The 17754-nt window shown below is 40.2% G+C and overlaps 1 protein-coding gene across 1 annotated transcript in view; it reads left to right on the top strand.

Annotated features, from left to right (window-relative positions):
* dntt (deoxynucleotidyltransferase, terminal) overlaps positions 1 to 17754 on the top strand; it is a 146263-nt gene that overhangs the window by 12675 nt on the left and 115834 nt on the right. Inside the window, exons 4-5 of the mRNA XM_082153409.1 lie at positions 329 to 503; positions 13125 to 13241. Coding sequence (XP_082009535.1) covers positions 329 to 503; positions 13125 to 13241 — 292 coding nt within the window. The remainder of the gene's footprint in view (positions 1 to 328; positions 504 to 13124; positions 13242 to 17754) is intronic.

The raw sequence follows: 17754 nt of genomic DNA, 5'->3' as shown, positions 1-17754 counted from the left end.
GTGCTGAAAGCTCGGACTGACTGAGCGGTGTGTGTGTGTGTGTTATTATACCTGTGCTTCTGATCAGACACGTCACATACACACATCCTAATGCAGATCCCAGTGTGAAAGTCCACCTGATTTGATTTCACACACTATAATTTGATCTCAGACAACCACTAGAGAAATGAAAAAAGCATGTGGGTGTGTGTGTGTGTGAGAGAATCAATCAATCAATCGCAGAGTAGATGTGAAAGTGGATTAAGGTGCTTTGCAAACAGCCACACAATCTGAGGTTTCTTCTTAAACTCATTATGTGTGTCTAATGGTGTGTGTCTTGTGTTTTCAGTGGGAACGTGACTCACGTCGTGTCTGAGGGAAACACGGCGCAGGATCTCTGGAACTGGCTGGAGGAGCAGGGGTTCGGAGAGACTCTAGACACACACGTGCTGAACATCAGCTGGTTTACTGAGAGCATGAGCGCTGGACGGCCTGTGCCTGTGGAACTGAGACATTACATACAGGTAAGTGCACTTCAGAGAACACATGTGGTGCTTCTTAATCTCAGTATCCCTCGCGTTTCCTCGCTCATCCGTCCTACGACCTGAAAACTGATCGAGCTACACTGCAAAAAATGCTTTTCTTACTTAGTATTTTTGTCTTGTTTCCAAGTCATTTACTTAAAGGTGTGTAATATTTAGCGCCATCTAGTGGTGAGGTTGTGAACTGCAACCAACAGAAGTTACGGTGGCCGACAGGAAGTGATGTCGTCGTCTTGAGACAGCAGAGAGTAGCCAGTTCAGCAATGAGGTTTCTTTACAAAGATAAATTAATAAATTAGGTTTACTTAATTATTCAGTAAAACAATATGTTATTGCGAATATTATTGTTATTTGTTCATCATTGTGTCAGTGTTTTATTCGCTGACTTTAGCTGAAGCTTCTCTGCACGAAGAACAACATAGTGAAGAAACGCGTTTGTCCGTTTAGGGCCACCGTACAAACATGTCGATGTAAGCGGACCCGCGGTGTGTGTAGAGAGAAATGCCTCATTCTAAGCTAATAAAAACAGTAGGCGATTTCCTATGCAGATTTCGACTTGGGACTATATTAGGGGGAAGCGCAGGCGAAGCACTGCTACTTGGACGCAGAGATATCACGCCCAAGTAGCAGTGCTTCGCCTGTGCTTCCCCCCCAATATAGTCCTTAATATATAAGTCAATATCTGCCTAGGAAATCGCCTAGTGTTAATCTGCATCGCTATTTGTACTCGTTGTGAATATACAGGCCACAAGAAGTAATTAGGTGGTTTTTTTTATTTTTTTTATATCACTTTTACTCAGGACATGCTAGCTGGCAACAAAGGATTCCATTCATTATGCTAAGCTAAGCTAGCGCCGACCCTGTCAAACTAAAACAATGCATGCACTGAGACAAAAATGCATTTGCCCACCTATCTAAATGTAGGAAAGAAGGTGAATAAGCCCTGTTTCAAAAAACGGTGGAGTGTTCCTTTAAGTAGGGCAAAGCAAGGCAAGTTTATTTATATAGCACATTTAATACACCATGGCAATTCAAAGTGCTTTACATAGAGAGGAATAAAAATAATAACAAAATAAAAGCAAGGAAAATTCAAACAGTTATAAATGGAATTAAAAGAGATAAATCATACAGTTATAAAATTAGAGTAAAATTAATTAAAATAGTAAATAAACTTCTCATCTGGCAAAACACCGGTGTATCTTATTTTGACTCTGAGATTCCCCGATGACGGTCAGTATTCTTCTGTGGATTATCATATACCAAGTAAGGTCTTTATTCACCACTGAAAACATATGATATTGCGTTTCTGTCAACATCTCCTCCTAAATATTACACAATGCACCTTTAAGTAGTAAAATACCATAAGATATTATCTCTTGTTTTCGGGGGGAATTAATCTGGTTTCTTGTTTGAATTAAGATTATTTTTCTCACCCCATTGGCAGATCTTTTAGCTTGTTTTAAGCAAAAACGCACTTAATTTTTATTAATTCCCCCGGAAAACAAGACATAATATTGGCATTTTGCCAATATATAATATAACATTATGGCATTTTACTCATCTAGTAAATGCATCTTGATTTACGAATTTTTAGATATATGGACTGGAAACAAGACAAAAATACTAAGTAAGAAAAGCATTTTTGCAGTGAGCTCAGCCATTTTGAAGGACATCTCAATCGAGGAACGAGGAGTTATGAGCGAGGACACACAGATGTTTCCTACGCTGAAGTCTTTCTTGTTGAGAAACCTGACGCACTTATACATTCTCCTCCCGCTTCACTTCACAATCATTTTAATTTATGCTTTACCTTTACAGTTTAAATAAATAATATATCATAATATATTCTTAAATTAATAAATAATGAGCTTTCCTGTAGCTCAGTGGTAAACGCATTGCGTTAACAATGCAAGGTTGTGGGTTCGATCCCAGGGGATTGAACATACCTATGTATAAATGTATAGGATAACGCAATGCAAGTCGCTTTGGATAAAAGCGTCTGCCAAATGCATAAATGTCATTTATGTCAAATGTCATTGGTAAATAACCAATTTTAACCAAAAGCACAGTGAAGTGACGTTCGAGTGATCAAGAATATTCCAATATACAAATAAGCTTTCCTTCAATTTTCTTCCCTGGCAACATGAGTCACATGCCGAAAGCTTTTCTGATTGGCAAAAAAAAAAAAGGGCGCCTCCATATGACGTCACACCCTTATAGACACGCCCACCTGGAGGGCAAAACAAGGTCTGTGTCTAAAATCGCCCCCTATACCCTTAAAGTCCCCCTGTGCTGAAAATCCAGCTTTTAATGTAGTTTATATGTCTATGTGGTGTTTTTAATATGCTTTAAGACAAACCATGTGCAAATTCATAAGTCAGCTGACTTTTTTAAAGTCAGTATTCTTGAATTTTTGTCCCGTAGAAATATCTAAATGTCTTTAAAACAATATATATATTTACTGGATAAGTGATATTCATACTTATTTCATAGAATTCTTATCATATTTGGTGTAATTTGTCGCCTTTTTAACCATTTATTAAGATGAAATATGAGGTGTGTAACTTGATGAAACTTTATTTTTGTCAAATTATTTGAACTGTAAGGTTGTTTAAATCTTAATTTTACAGTTTAGGATGCAACATGTTTCAAATTTGTAGTTTCTAAAGAACGTTGCAAGTTTTCAGTTTTTTTTATAGCAGTTTCATGTGCAAACAAGTCCCTTAGATCTTAAATTCTATTTTTTGGGGGGGGTGATTCAGTCCTCGAGCACTGGGTGGCGCTGTGAGCCCAAGAGCATTTCTGACATGAGGCGACACTGTACATCTAAAACAATGGAGACATAAGCATATCTTTATTAGAACTTAAGGTTAAAATTCAAGAGCAGGGAACATGAAACTAAACTAAAGTGTTTCAGGACATCCAGCAAACGCTCATGCATGCTGAATATTGACCTCCAAATTGTCCTTTTGTCTCCAAAAAGCATTCTCACCAGTTCTCTGAGCTTGAATGCGCCTGAATTACATTTCTATAGAAAGCAACTTCACAGCCACTTTGGGAAATAATAGTAAAAGGACATTGCATTTCACGTGTTGTGTTGGTTGCAGAAGCACATTTCATAAAACCGAAAGAGCCCGAATCCGACAGCCTCAGAGTGATGTTTAATACAGCGCCAAATAGAGGCATCAGAGCGACACCGGGCCTCGTAGCGCTTCGCTAACTGACGTTGAAGACTGATTCTCCACCCCTGGACAACGCCGTGGGCGCTTCCACAGCATATGTGTCCCACATAAAGAAATATGCTGCCTGTTGGAGAAACTCCATTAATCTTTCCTCTCCTCCTCCTCAGTGGGGACTCAGACGAGCAGAAGTTGTCCATCTTGCGTCGCCGCTAACCGTGCCCGAAAGGACGTATGACTGTGATCTTGAGTTTGCCTCTTATAGCCGGTTTAGAGCTGCAGACCAGAAAATGTCTTGTTTGCTTTTAGCCGGCATTGATTGAGGCGTTTAGCATCGAAGCGGCTTTGATTGATACGAATATAAGAGTCGGGTAATGATGCAGAAGACATTAAATGAATAGTGAGACTTCTGTCGTGCCATTCCAGGCTAGTATTTCTGTGAAGAAATTTGCATGCAAAATCTTCGTGCAACTGTTTTCCACATTGAATGTCAAAAAAGTATATATTCCGTGTGTGATGAAGTGATGTGGGGCTTTGTGTGGAGAATAATGGTGGATCACAGCAGGTTTGATGGCATTGACAGTTTGACACTGAACACCATTGATTCTTGTGTGTCAGATGGAAAATAACACGACTATAAGTGAGATTTGAGAAGAGATTATCAGTGATTGGCTTAATCTTGGGGCTTTTTGTCATGCAAGCAATCAGATTTGGAGTATGTAGCGACATTGTTCACAGTTTTATGGTAGTTTTTTTAGTCTTTGGCAGAATAAATCACCATCCATTTCTTTTGGATGGAAAACAAGGGAGTCTTTGACAAGGGTGAGAACATTTTTCATTTTTGGTGTGAACTAGTGTTACTAATTACATTTATGCATTTGGCATATGCTCTAACTATCAATCATTTTGGCCCTTAAAACTCATCTTTGATCACCAAAATGACATATTTAAACGTTTTCTCGTAGAGATCCACTGGTTGACGATCACACATTGATCTGATTGGTTACAAGGTAGTTTGTGACATTGGGTGGTTGCTTGTGCATTACTATGTTATTTATTTTTTACCCTGGGTGTTGCTAAGGTGTTGCTATGCAGTTGCTAGGTTGTTCTGGGAGGTTGCTAGGGTTCCTCCTGCAGCACGACAAGCAATTACTTGTTTTGGCAAAGGAACTGGTTTGCACAGACTGTAAGTTGATCAGATTTTTGGTGTTATTATTGTTATTGTTTACATTTATGCATTTGACAGATGCTTTGCAACTTTCATTGCATTTAAAGGTACAATATGCAAGATTTTTTTGCCACTAGAGGGCGCTACATTCCAAACAACAACAACGGCGTAGCTTGATGACGATGTGAAGGAGCGTGGAATGATGGGAACTGTCGTTTTAAACTCCACCGTGGATGTAAATCAGTCAGACGGGAATCGAAAAATCATGTTCATGGATGAGGTTAAGTTCTATATTTATAAATGTTGCATTTAATGACATGCTTTTTGTGGCGAGGGGGGCGTGGTTCAGCGCGGTCTGTGATGGGAGAGAGAAGAGACGAGCGTCCACAAGTAGGTCAAGTGCAAATGACGCACACCTGTGTCTTATTGCAGTGATCGGTGTGGAGAGACCGCTTATAAGCCGCGTGCTGGAATCAGAGACTGAAGAGAAAATTGGACGCAGAGAAAGAAATCCGGTGGATCCGAGCTTTCATTTTTAAATTTTTTTGAGCCGTCGCGGTTGCCACGGTGAAAGCGTGTTGTGCGCGACTTTTGTTTGTTTTGCTTTATTTTAATAAAGTATGAGTCCCAGTCACGCCGACCCCTGTCTTCTTCCTTCCTGGCTCTTGAACCTCATCAGACTTTTATTTTATCAAAATGAATTAACCGCAAGAAAAGTAAGGTTTAATAGCCTACTACATTGGTTATCATAGATATTACTGTATGTCGAATTCATTGTTGTGATAACGCTGCGCAGTTTTACGTGTTCTAAACAATTGTTGTAAAAGTACATTCGAACATGCCCACATCATTTGCCAAAATACTGATTAATCTTTATGTATAACACATGCTATATTTATTTACATGGCCATAAACACAGACGTGATAAACAATGTCAATAAACTAAACACAAATCTAAAGCAATAATACTTTCCTTGCATAAACATAACTATTACCGAATGCTACATTTTAATATAAAATTAAGCATGCTTTGTCGACAGAACCAGCTGCAATCGGTAAAGAATAATTGTGTACCATAACGACTGCACGAAACAAGCTAACGTTTGTTGCTTGATAGACGCTACAACTACAACTTCCGCATTTGTCCAGGACTCCACGCAGTACGAGCGGAAACCGAGGGTAACGCGGATATGACGCAATTGACTGGCGACTCCCAGCTCCCCCCTGCTCTAACGCCCCGTTTCCTTGGTTAAAATCGCAATTTTCTCATTATTTAAAAATAGTTGAAAAAATGTGGGATATTGTAAGTAATCAACTTAACAAAATATATAACACTGGCCTTGACATTTTGGGATATTTTAATGCAAAATTCTTACATATTGTACCTTTAAGCTATACATTTAGTCAGTTCATGCATTCCTTGGGAATCAAACCCATGACCTTGCTGTTGCAAGCGCCATGATCTACTGTTTGAACTGTATTTTAGTTTTAATAAAATGCTTTAATATGCATGTTTTTAATATGCTTTAAAGGGATAGTTCACTTTGAAATAAAATTTTGGTATGTTTTAGCTTACCTCAAGGGCATCCAAGAGGTTTGTGTGAGAAAACGAACAGTATTTATATCGTTTTTACCTCTTGAACACACCCATGTCCGAGTGATCTGAGAGCGCGAGCGGGTATAGATATACACTAGATGTCGCAAGATGTCGCATTGGTTACTGCGAAACCGTAGCCAATGCGACATCTAGTGTATATATATATACCCGCCCGCGCTCTCAGATCACTTGGACGTGGCTGTGTTCAAGAGGTAAAAACGATATAAATACTGTTCGTTTTCTCACACAAACCGCTCGTTTCGTGTCTTAGGCCATCAATGTGTACTTACGATGGGGAATTGTTTAATTTGGACGATGGGGAATTGTTTTAATTTGGACTCTGTGCATGCTCTTTGAGACAGTGACCATAGACCTGCATTATATGACTGACAGACAAGAACGGTTTGACCTAAAAATATCAAAATTGAAACTACGGCGGAAAAAAAGACACCAACATCTTGGATGCCCTTGAGGTAAGCTAAAACATACCAAAAATTTATTTCAAAGTGAACTATCCCTTTAAGACAAGCCATGTGTAAGTTCATAAGTCGACAGCATTGCTGAGTATTTTCTCCTTAAAACTTCAGTGAACCAAAGACAGTCTCAAAAACACGCTTTGAAATCGCTGGTGTTTCTGACGTCACAAACTACCTTGTAACCAATCAGATCAACGTGTGATCGTCAACCAGTGGATCTCTGAGCTGAGTGAGTGAGTGGAGGCGGGGCTCATTTGCATATTCATAGAGCCGCGTATACTAAATGAGGCAAGGGTGTCGAGTTACAGTCAAGATATTTAAAGGCATGAATAATTGTTTTTCAAGGAAAAACATTTAAAATATGTCATTTTGGGGATCAAATATGAGTTTTAAGGAATAAAATTATTGACTACAGGGGAACTTTAACAATAACAACACTCCGGCTGCGAACTATTCATTTAATGATGCAGAAGGTGCAGAAATGCTAAAATGCACCGGTTCAGAAGAATTTGTCTATTTCAGTCTGTTCTCTTTCTCTCCTACAGCGATTACACCCACTGACTTGTAATGATTGTAGGAAATTCAGATAAATACGCCTCTTGCTGCCGTCTAGACGGATGGGATGATCATGGAAGAGTGAAATATGTGTGTGTGTGTGTCCTCAGAGACATCTGTTTCGCTATCAGTCATGCACTTGGAGAAGAAGGCGAGGCCCAATCAGGAGGGATGTGAACCCGAACCCGCCAGTGTTCAGGCTGTGATCTCATTAACCTGAGCGGACACAGCTCACCTGTTCAAGTGTTGGTCATTAACCCGCAGCAGACGCTTCTCTCACCTGCGCTAGTTTCAATCCATTGTTTCGCCATGTTGAGGGAAAGTCTATCCTCAGACAAAAACAAAACAAAAAAAACGGTACAAAAGAAAGAAAGAAAAAAGTCTGAGAAAAAAGAAAAAAGGCATTACTTTATTATCCCCGTTATATTTAACAATGCTATATCATATTTCACTTTTAATAGTCTATTTATAAACATATTCTATCTCTTTAACCGGAACTATTGTTACAATAAATGAAAACAGCCTCGAAGCTAAAATTAAATGATACTAAGGGGCTGTTTTTTTAACTAAACAAGTAAAACTTTTGGTAACACTTTATTTTACGGTGTCCTTGTTTCATATGTTACATGTACTTACCGTAGTAATAACAGTAAATTATGCATAATTACATGCAACTAACCCTCAACCAAACCCTAACCCTATAGTAAGTACATGTGGATGCTTAATATTACTCAGTACTTAAATATATAATTGCACTGTAACAATGACACCTTAAAATAAAGTGTAACTAAACTTTTTATGCGTTTTGGCTGTTCTTTTACACGATAACGGCGTTTTGTGTGCCTGAAAACACAGACTTTTGAAAACCTGCTTCAAAATGCACGTTTTTGAAAGCGTTCTCCGTGTAAACAACTAAAACGTGAATCTCTGAACACGATGACGTCATGCACATGCGTATTACGTGTTCAGTCTATAGTGTTTGATCGCCATCTAGTGGCCTGGCAGCAGAATACAGCGTTTTCAGTCGTTTTCGCGGATCCGTGTGAACGGGGATCGTTTTGACAATGTCTGAACGCGGAAAACTCAAAGGAAAAACGTATCCGTTTTAAGCGTATCATTGTCGTGTAAACGCGTCCTAAAACTGCCAGTAGGCGGCGGCAGATCATTGTCTTAACGAGTGACTGAGTCGTTGAATCATTCATAAACCGTTTCAAAAACACGGATTGATTCATTAACATTGCAGCTGAAGGCAATAATCATGCAACAACATACTTGGCCAAACATGCACATCGATCAGAGATGAGTGTGCGTTTACTTCAGCGCAGATCAAGTTGACTGTCTGGTGACGAACAATATGTAGATGTGTTGAAAGTGGATTGTTTCTGAATGGCAGTTTATTTGATGATAATGTAGTACATTATGCTGTGTTTTACCCTTACACAGTTTTATGCCCTTTTGTTACCTAATTTTCCTTGCATTCACATTAAGGAAATTATATTTTATTTAAGAACAATTGTTTCAAAAGTTAATGCACTTAAAAAAGTGCATGTCATTTCATTTCAATAAAAGATGCGATGCTTGATTTGATTTATATTTGCTTATTGCACTCGCTTGCGCCCTCTTGTGGGCATAGGAGACAATACAGTACTTTTTTCCTCTAACATAGTATTGCCTTTATAATTCGAATATATAATTAAAATTTTGCTAATATTTATGAAAGAAATTTGAATTGAGCTTTTCAGCCATTTTGTAGCGATAGTGCATTCGTTTGATGCGTCGAGGTTATATAGGGACATTATAATGAATACTTGACATCGATTGGCTGGGAACATTACGTTTGATAAACCAATCCGAACGTGAATAGAGTTTCATGGCTGAACTATTCATTTGTTGCATGATAGTGAATGTTATTTCTCAGCATTGCTCTATTATAGATCAGGAGACATAGAGGAAAATTACGTATTTGCTTTTTCTCAGATGTTTCACCTAAAATTCCTAAAGATGGTTTGAATTGTAATTTTTTTAGACATTAAAAGTTAATGTTTTTTTTTCTTTTTTTCTTCTGAGTGGAAGTGAAAAGGCATCTGAAGTCAGAGACCCGCAGCGAGGTCTGCTGTCATGGGAAGGGAAATTAATTTCAAAAGTGCCTTTAACTATCATAACTTAATGGAAAAAAGAGCCCAGTTTCATATTTGCCCTGAAATAGACATAATGCAGGCATTATATTCAGACTTTTTATGCTTGTGAAGGAGGTGATGCCCCTGACGGCAAATAAATGGCAGTGATTTTTCTCACTTCTGAGCGCTTGATGTTTTTGCTCGAGGGGAGAGAAGATATCAGGCCTCTTTTCATTCAGAAACACGACGCCTCTAAAATAGCTCCTGGTCAGAACAGCATGTTAGCATTCACTTCCCCTGCATCTCTGAATCGGCCATTATCACAATGTGCCGAGATGATTGCGCAGGTAATTTTCATGGGTACAGACTTCCATCGCTTTGAGCAATTATTCCCAGGAGCGCTGACATTACAGCTGTAATCCTTTTGAAACCAGAAAAGAGTTGAATATTTCAAGGTCTAAATGAAATAGCAATTTATCTGGGATAAACTGGACCTACTGTGTCCTTTATGGCTGTAATTGTAAATCATAAAGCTGTAATTGATTCTGATGCTTCCTGTCTTCTAGATGACGGGTGTAATCTTGCTGTTCCCCTGACTCCTGTGTGATGAGATAAACGCTCCAGCGTTGTTGAGCTAATGTCAGGCATAGCGAGACTTTCACATGTTCTGAAGATAATGTGACTCTTTACCCCTGCAAAAGATTTCACCGTGATGTAAAGATGTTGTAGGTGGTTGCTAGGGTACTGTATATTGAGTGGTTGCTAGGGTGTTAGCTGGGGTGTTTTGGGTGGTTGCTTGTGTATTACTATGTCATTTTTAGGGTGTTCTGGGTGGTTATTAGGGTATTGTTACACAGTTGCTGGGGTATTCTGGGTGGTTGCTGTGCAGTTTCTAAGGTGTTCTGGGTGGTTACTAGGGTATTGTTACACAGTTGCTGGGGTATTCTGGGTGGTTGCTATGCAGTTTCTAAGGTGTTCTGGGTGGTTACTAGGGCATTGTTACACAGTTGCTGGGGTATTCTGGGTGGTTGCTGTGCAGTTTCTAAGGTGTTCTGGGTGGTTACTAGGGCATTGTTACACAGTTGCTGGGGTATTCTGGGTGGTTGCTATGCAGTTTCTAAGGTGTTCTGGGTGGTTACTAGGGTATTGTTACACAGTTGCTGGGGAATTCTGGGTGGTTGCTATGCAGTTTCTAAGCTGTTCTGGGTGTTTACTAGGGCATTGTTACACAGTTGCTGGGGAATTCTGAGTGGTTGCTATGCAGTTTCTAAGGTGTTCTGGGTGGTTACTAGGGCATTGTTACACAGTTGCTGGGGTATTCTGGGTGGTTGCTATGCAGTTTCTAAGGTGTTCTGGGTGGTTACTAGAGTATTGTTACACAGTTACTGGGGAATTCTGAGTGGTTGCTATGCAGTTTCTAAGGTGTTCTGGGTGGTTACTAGGGCATTGTTACACAGTTGCTGGGGTATTCTGGGTGGTTGCTATGCAGTTTCTAAGCTGTTCTGGGTGGTTACTAGGGTATTGTTACACAGTTGCTGGGGTATTCTGGGTGGTTGCTGTGCAGTTTCTAAGGTGTTCTGGGTGGTTACTAGGGCATTGTTACACAGTTGCTGGGGTATTCTGGGTGGTTGCTATGCAGTTTCTAAGGTGTTCTGGGTGGTTACTAGGGCATTGTTACACAGTTGCTGGGGTATTCTGGGTGGTTGCTGTGCAGTTTCTAAGGTGTTCTGGGTGGTTACTAGGGCATTGTTACACAGTTGCTGGGGTATTCTGGGTGGTTGCTATGCAGTTTCTAAGGTGTTCTGGGTGGTTACTAGGGTATTGTTACACAGTTGCTGGGGAATTCTGGGTGGTTGCTATGCAGTTTCTAAGCTGTTCTGGGTGTTTACTAGGGCATTGTTACACAGTTGCTGGGGTATTCTGGGTGGTTGCTATGCAGTTTCTAAGGTGTTCTGGGTGGTTACTAGGGCATTGTTACACAGTTGCTGGGGAATTCTGAGTGGTTGCTATGCAGTTTCTAAGGTGTTCTGGGTGGTTACTAGGGCATTGTTACACAGTTGCTGGGGTATTCTGGGTGTTTGCTATGCAGTTTCTAAGGTGTTCTGGGTGGTTACTAGAGTATTGTTACACAGTTACTGGGGAATTCTGAGTGGTTGCTATGCAGTTTCTAAGGTGTTCTGGGTGGTTACTAGGGCATTGTTACACAGTTGCTGGGGTATTCTGGGTGGTTGCTGTGCAGTTTCTAAGGTGTTCTGGGTGGTTACTAGGGCATTGTTACACAGTTGCTGGGGTATTCTAGGTGGTTGCTAGGATGCTATGTGGTTGCTAGGTTATGTTGGGTGGTTGCTAGAGTGTTGCTATGCAATTGCTTGGTTGTTCTGGGTGGTTACTAGGGTATTGTTACACAGTTGCTGGGGTATTCTGGGTGGTTGCTATGCAGTTTCTAAGGTGTTCTGGGTGGTTACTAGGGTATTGTTACACAGTTACTGGGGAATTCTGAGTGGTTGCTATGCAGTTTCTAAGGTGTTCTGGGTGGTTACTAGGGCATTGTTACACAGTTGCTGGGGTATTCTGGGTGGTTGCTATGCAGTTTCTAAGGTGTTCTGGGTGGTTACTAGGGTATTGTTACACAGTTGCTGGGGTATTCTGGGTGGTTGCTATGCAGTTTCTAAGCTGTTCTGGGTGTTTACTAGGGCATTGTTACACAGTTGCTGGGGTATTCTGGGTGGTTGCTGTGCAGTTTCTAAGGTGTTCTGGGTGGTTACTAGGGGGAATTGTTACACAGTTGCTGGGGGTATTCTGGGTGGTTGCTGTGCAGTTTCTAAGGTGTTCTGGGTGGTTACTAGGGCATTGTTACACAGTTGCTGGGGTATTCTAGGTGGTTGCTAGGATGCTATGTGGTTGCTAGGTTATGTTGGGTGGTTGCTAGAGTGTTGCTATGCAATTGCTTGGTTGTTCTGGCTGGTTGCTAGGGTCCCTCCTTCATTGTAAGTTTCTTGGCTATTCTAGGTGGTTGCTAGGATGCTATGTGGTTGCTAGGGTGTTGCTATGCAGTTGCTAGCTAGGGTGTTCTGGGTGGTTGCTGCTAGCGTCCGTCCTTCATTGTAAGTCGCTGGGGTATTATAGGTGGGTGCTAAAATGTGATGTGGTTGCTAGGGTATTTTGGGTGGTTGCTAAGCAATTGCTGGGGTATTCTAGGTGGTTGCTAAAATGTGATGTGGTTGCTAGGGTATTTTGGGTGGTTGCTATGGTGGTTGCTAAGCAATTGCTGGGGTCTTCTGTGTGGTTGCTAGGGCCCCTCCTTCATTGTAAGTCCATGTTTTTCTTTCAGAAAAGCATAAGCAATTGTTTTAGCAGACGCCACTAATAAAAGTAAGTATGACAGAGTGAGTTTAGACATTTTATGTTGAGAGGCTTTGTGAAATGGTTTTCTCAGATTGCAAGATGTTTACCGGTATATCGGTCTAATGTCGATTGATTTCTGAGTGTCTCTTTCTCTGTTTATGAGCAGAATCCTGCTGTGGATCACAGGTCTTGTGCACATCCGTCAGACAAACCAGAGTCTGCTGTGTCTCCATATGCCTGCCAGAGACGGACGACATTGGACAACCACAATAAGATCTTCACAGTAAGTAAACACATACTGTACACATGCATTGCTAAAGATAACATTGTAACCTTGCCGATTGCGATGGTTGTGATTTAAACAGGCCACTGAGAATATTATTTTGCAGTGTTCTTGAGTTATTTTAATCTCTGGCCCACTTGCAGCACAGTATGGACAGAACAGAAGGGGGTTGAACGTACTCAGATGGATGGATTCAGAATGAACTGTCCCTATTAACACACACATTAACTGCTTCAGCTTTACACTATGCCATGTTTGTTGTCTTTTATGATTGTTGCTCACAACAAACATCAAAAAACCTTTTATGTTAGAACTGGGGTGTTGTGACCATTATAATGGACTATTTACTTTTAGAAATTATCCTCTCGGTCAAAAAGAGACTTTCATTGTGCTAAGTAGCTTCTAGTGTGTTCTGGGCAGTTACCAGGGTGTTGCTAAGTGGTTTCTATGGTGTTTTGGAAGGTTGCCAAGATGTTGCTAAGCATTTAATAGGGTGGTCTGGGTGGTTACCAGGGAATTGGTAGGTGGTTTCTAGGGTGTTCTAATTGGTTACCAGGGTGTTATTAAGTGATTTTCTGTATGTTTTAGGTGGTTGCCAGGATGTTTCTAAGCGGTTGCTATAGTGTTCTAGGTGGTTACCAGGGCATTGCTAAGTGGTTTCAGTTTTCTTGGCAGTCACCAGGGCATTGGTACAGTAGATGGTTGCTAGAAAGTTCTGGGTGGTGAGCAGGGTGTTGCTAAGTGGTTTCTAGGGTGTTTTGGATGGTTGCTAGGATGTTGTTAAGCGGTCACTAGAGTGTTCTGGGTGGTTTCCGGGGAGTTGCTAGATAGTTTCTAAGGTGTTTTGGATTATTGTCAGGATGTTGCCAAGTCATTACTAGGGTGTTCTAGGTAGTTAACAGGGTGTTGCTAGGTGCTTTCTAGGGTGTTTTGGATGGTTGTCAGGATGCTGTTAAGCGGTTGCTATAGTGTTCTTGGTGGTTACCAGGGCATTGCTAAGTGGTTTCAGTTTTCTGGGCAGTCACCAGGGCATTGGTACAGTAGATGGTTGCTAGAAAGTTCTGGGCGGTGAGCAGGGTGTTGCTAAGTGGTTTCTAGGGTGTTTTGGATGGTTGCTAGGATGTTGTTAAGCGATCACTAGAGTGTTCTGGGTGGTTACCGTGGAGTTGCTAGATAGTTTCTAGGGTGTTTTTTGGATGATTGTCAGGATGTTGCTAAGTCGTTACTAGGGTGTTCTGGGTAGTTAACAGGGTGTTGCTAGGTGCTTACTAGGGTGTTTTGGATGCTTGCCAGGATGTTGTTAAGCGGTTACTAGAGTGTTTTGGGTGGTTACCGGGGAGTTGCTAGACAGTTTCTAGGGTGTTTTGGATGGTTTCCTGGATGAGCTAGATGGTCCAACCACACCCTAACACTACCCATAACCCCATCTCTAAACTTAACTCCACCCATTAGGTTTTCAGAGGCGGAGCTGGACTAGGTCAAGCTCCGCCCATTACATCCAGAGAGGAGGAGCTCTGCATTGAACATCACTTGATTAATCATACAAATCACCAGTCAGCCTTTGTTTTGTCTTGTAATTTTGCGTCTGGAAGGTTAGAACCTGTTATCAGTTGTCAAGCAAAACTTCAGTCATGTTGTGCTTTAAATATTTATTTGATACTTGAACATAAACCCAACAGATTCACCTTGAGCTTCACCGAGGCAAATCTTGAGACGCCGCCAGAACTGCTAAACTTTCTGTGTTCAGAGCCAGAATTAGACTGACAAACACCGGAGGTTTAAGAGCTTTTGGATGCGCGAGACGTCGCTCATGCTTCTCCTGATTATTACAGCCAATGTGTTGTCACGCCGTGATTCTTTGAACATTAATCAACAGAAAAACAGTGCAAGATTACACTTTGTTTCAGATGTGACATTTCTGCAAACTCACATTTTGTGATCTGCAACATTAAAAAATCAATTATGATGAAAGAGAAAAACACCCAAGATTGACGAGGTGAGGTGAACCGTAACCGAGAGCTCAGATTAAAATCTCTTCTGTATTTCACTGGCAAATATGATATTTTAATGGGAAACAGAGACTTGATTGTCTATTGCCAGGAGAGGAAAAACATGTGCAATGCAAACACATTCTTGAAATAATGAGTGAGCAGAAAAACTGCAGGATGAGATGAGCTACAAAAACACTACAAATATCATATGAGTGAATTTTTGTCTTTTATATATTTAATTATTTAACTGTTGCATCAACGTTTTCTATTTAAAGTGTGCATTTGCTGACATGAGCATTATGCATATGAATGCATTAGTAAATCAGAGGTGTTTAAATGATATTTAGGTCTTTTTAATCAGTTTGATCCACATTCTGTGCAAAATTCAATTTAAGTTTAGCTTTTCATGCCACTGATGTGAAGTTGAGCGTTTAGTCTCTGTTCTGTTTTGCTGATGGGAAGGTGTGAGCGTGCAACTGGTGTGCAGACACAGAACAAAAAACACATGAGCATGATGGATCCACCAAAGTTTAATTCTGTGAGGTGTCAATCACACAACTGTGATTCCCAGGCTCCTCAGAGTCGGCAATATTGATTTGATCCTCATCTTCTCTCACTCAGCCATTGCACAACATTTCAAAAGCAATTTTGCATGTTTGTCCAGCTTTTGCATTTCCCACGAACACCCTGAACACAACCACACTGCAAAAAGCTAGTCCTACCAAAACAATAGCATTTCGTACACACACTTTTGGTATTTTTTTTGTTGTTTTTGAAAGAAGTCTCTTCTGCTTTATTTTGCTCGATCAGAAATACTGCAAAAACAGTTCTGTTGTCAAGTCAAGTCACCTTTATCTATAAAGCCCTTTTTACAATACAAATTGTTTTAAGCAGCTTTACAGAGATAACAGGAAAATAATGTTTTCTTTGGCTGTATCTACAAGAAAATAGTGCCATAGTCCAGCATTGTGAAATATTATTACAATTTCAAATAAGTGTTTTCTATGGAAGCTTGTTTCCACCACAGAATAAAACATTTTAAAAGATAATTGCGACTTTTTATTGCGACTTTTTATGTTTTTTATCTGCGAGTTTACATCTCGCAATTCTGACTTTATATCTCACAATTCTGACTTAATAACATGCACTTCTGACTTTATATCTCACAATTCTGACTTTATATCTCGCAATTCTGACTTTATATCTCGCAATTCTGACTTTATAAAACGCAATTTTGACTTGATAACATGCAATTGCGACTTTATATCACGCAATTCTGACTTAACATGCAATTCTGACTTTATAACATGCAATTGCGACTTTATATCATGTAATTCTGACTTTATATCACGCAATTCTGACTTTATAAAACGCAATTGCGACTTAATATCTCACAATTCTGACTTTATAACATGCAATTGCGACTTTATATCACAATTGTGACTTTATATCACGCAATTCTGACTTTATAACTCGCAATTGCGACTTTATATCATGTAATTCTGACTTTATAAAACGCAATTGCGACTTAATATCTCACAATTCTGACTTTATAACATGCAATTGCGACTTTATATCACAATTGTGACTTTATATCACGCAATTCTGACTTTATAAAACGCAATTGCGACTTAATATCTCACAATTCTGACTTTATAACTCGCAATTGCGACTTTATATCATGTAATTCTGAGATAAAAAGTCACAATTACCTCTTTTATTCTGTGGCGAAAACAAGCTTCCATAGTTTACTATTTGAAAAAATTTTTTTAAAGGGGAACTTGCCAACTATTTCAACTTAATAAAACCGTTTAGAAATCATTTGGATGGTTAAATAACCTGTTCTGGTGAGAATGGTGAGTTTCCCCGCTCCCCCCAGTGTTCCCAGGCTGAAAACCAACCTTGCACATGGGGACTAACGTCCCGGTAAGTTGGAAATAGGAAGTCTCGTGAGAAGCGAGAACGAGCGAGAAACACTAACTTCTTTACGGCAATTCGACATAAACACAATGTTCTATGATACTGTGTATGATGTATTACCCCTCGGTAGACGTAGCTCCACACGATAAAATTGGCCCGCACGATAAAATAATAACAGATGCACATGAGCAGCGGTAGAAAGGGGGGGGAGGGGCCGCAAGTGAGATTTTTTTACGACAGTGTTGTGAAATATACGGCCCACAGCTGTAGGGGAGCTCGTCGAGAAAACACGCGACAACAAAAGTGAAAATCAGTAAAGAAATGGCTAGAGTTCCCAAGTTCCCCTTTAAATGTATTTTATTCCTCTGATGCAAAGCTGAATTTTCAGCATCATTGCTCCAGACTTTAGTGTCACATGACTTTCCTCCTCTTTTTCTCTCTGTCTCTTGCATTCTTTCATCATGGCTTCCTTGAAGACTCTAGTCTTTCAGTTGCATCACTCCATCTTTCCCAGGCCTTCACATCAGTCAATATATCGGCATGTAGCGGCACTGGCCGACACCGTGTGAATGAACACAGTCTGATTGGATGTGGAGGGTGTA

This window comes from Leuciscus leuciscus (genome assembly GCF_965113295.1).
Source record: "Leuciscus leuciscus genome assembly, chromosome: 22".
Taxonomy (NCBI): Eukaryota; Metazoa; Chordata; class Actinopteri; order Cypriniformes; family Leuciscidae; genus Leuciscus; species Leuciscus leuciscus.
Note: the sequence above shows the minus strand (reverse complement) of the source record. Positions and strands in the feature narration are given on the sequence as shown.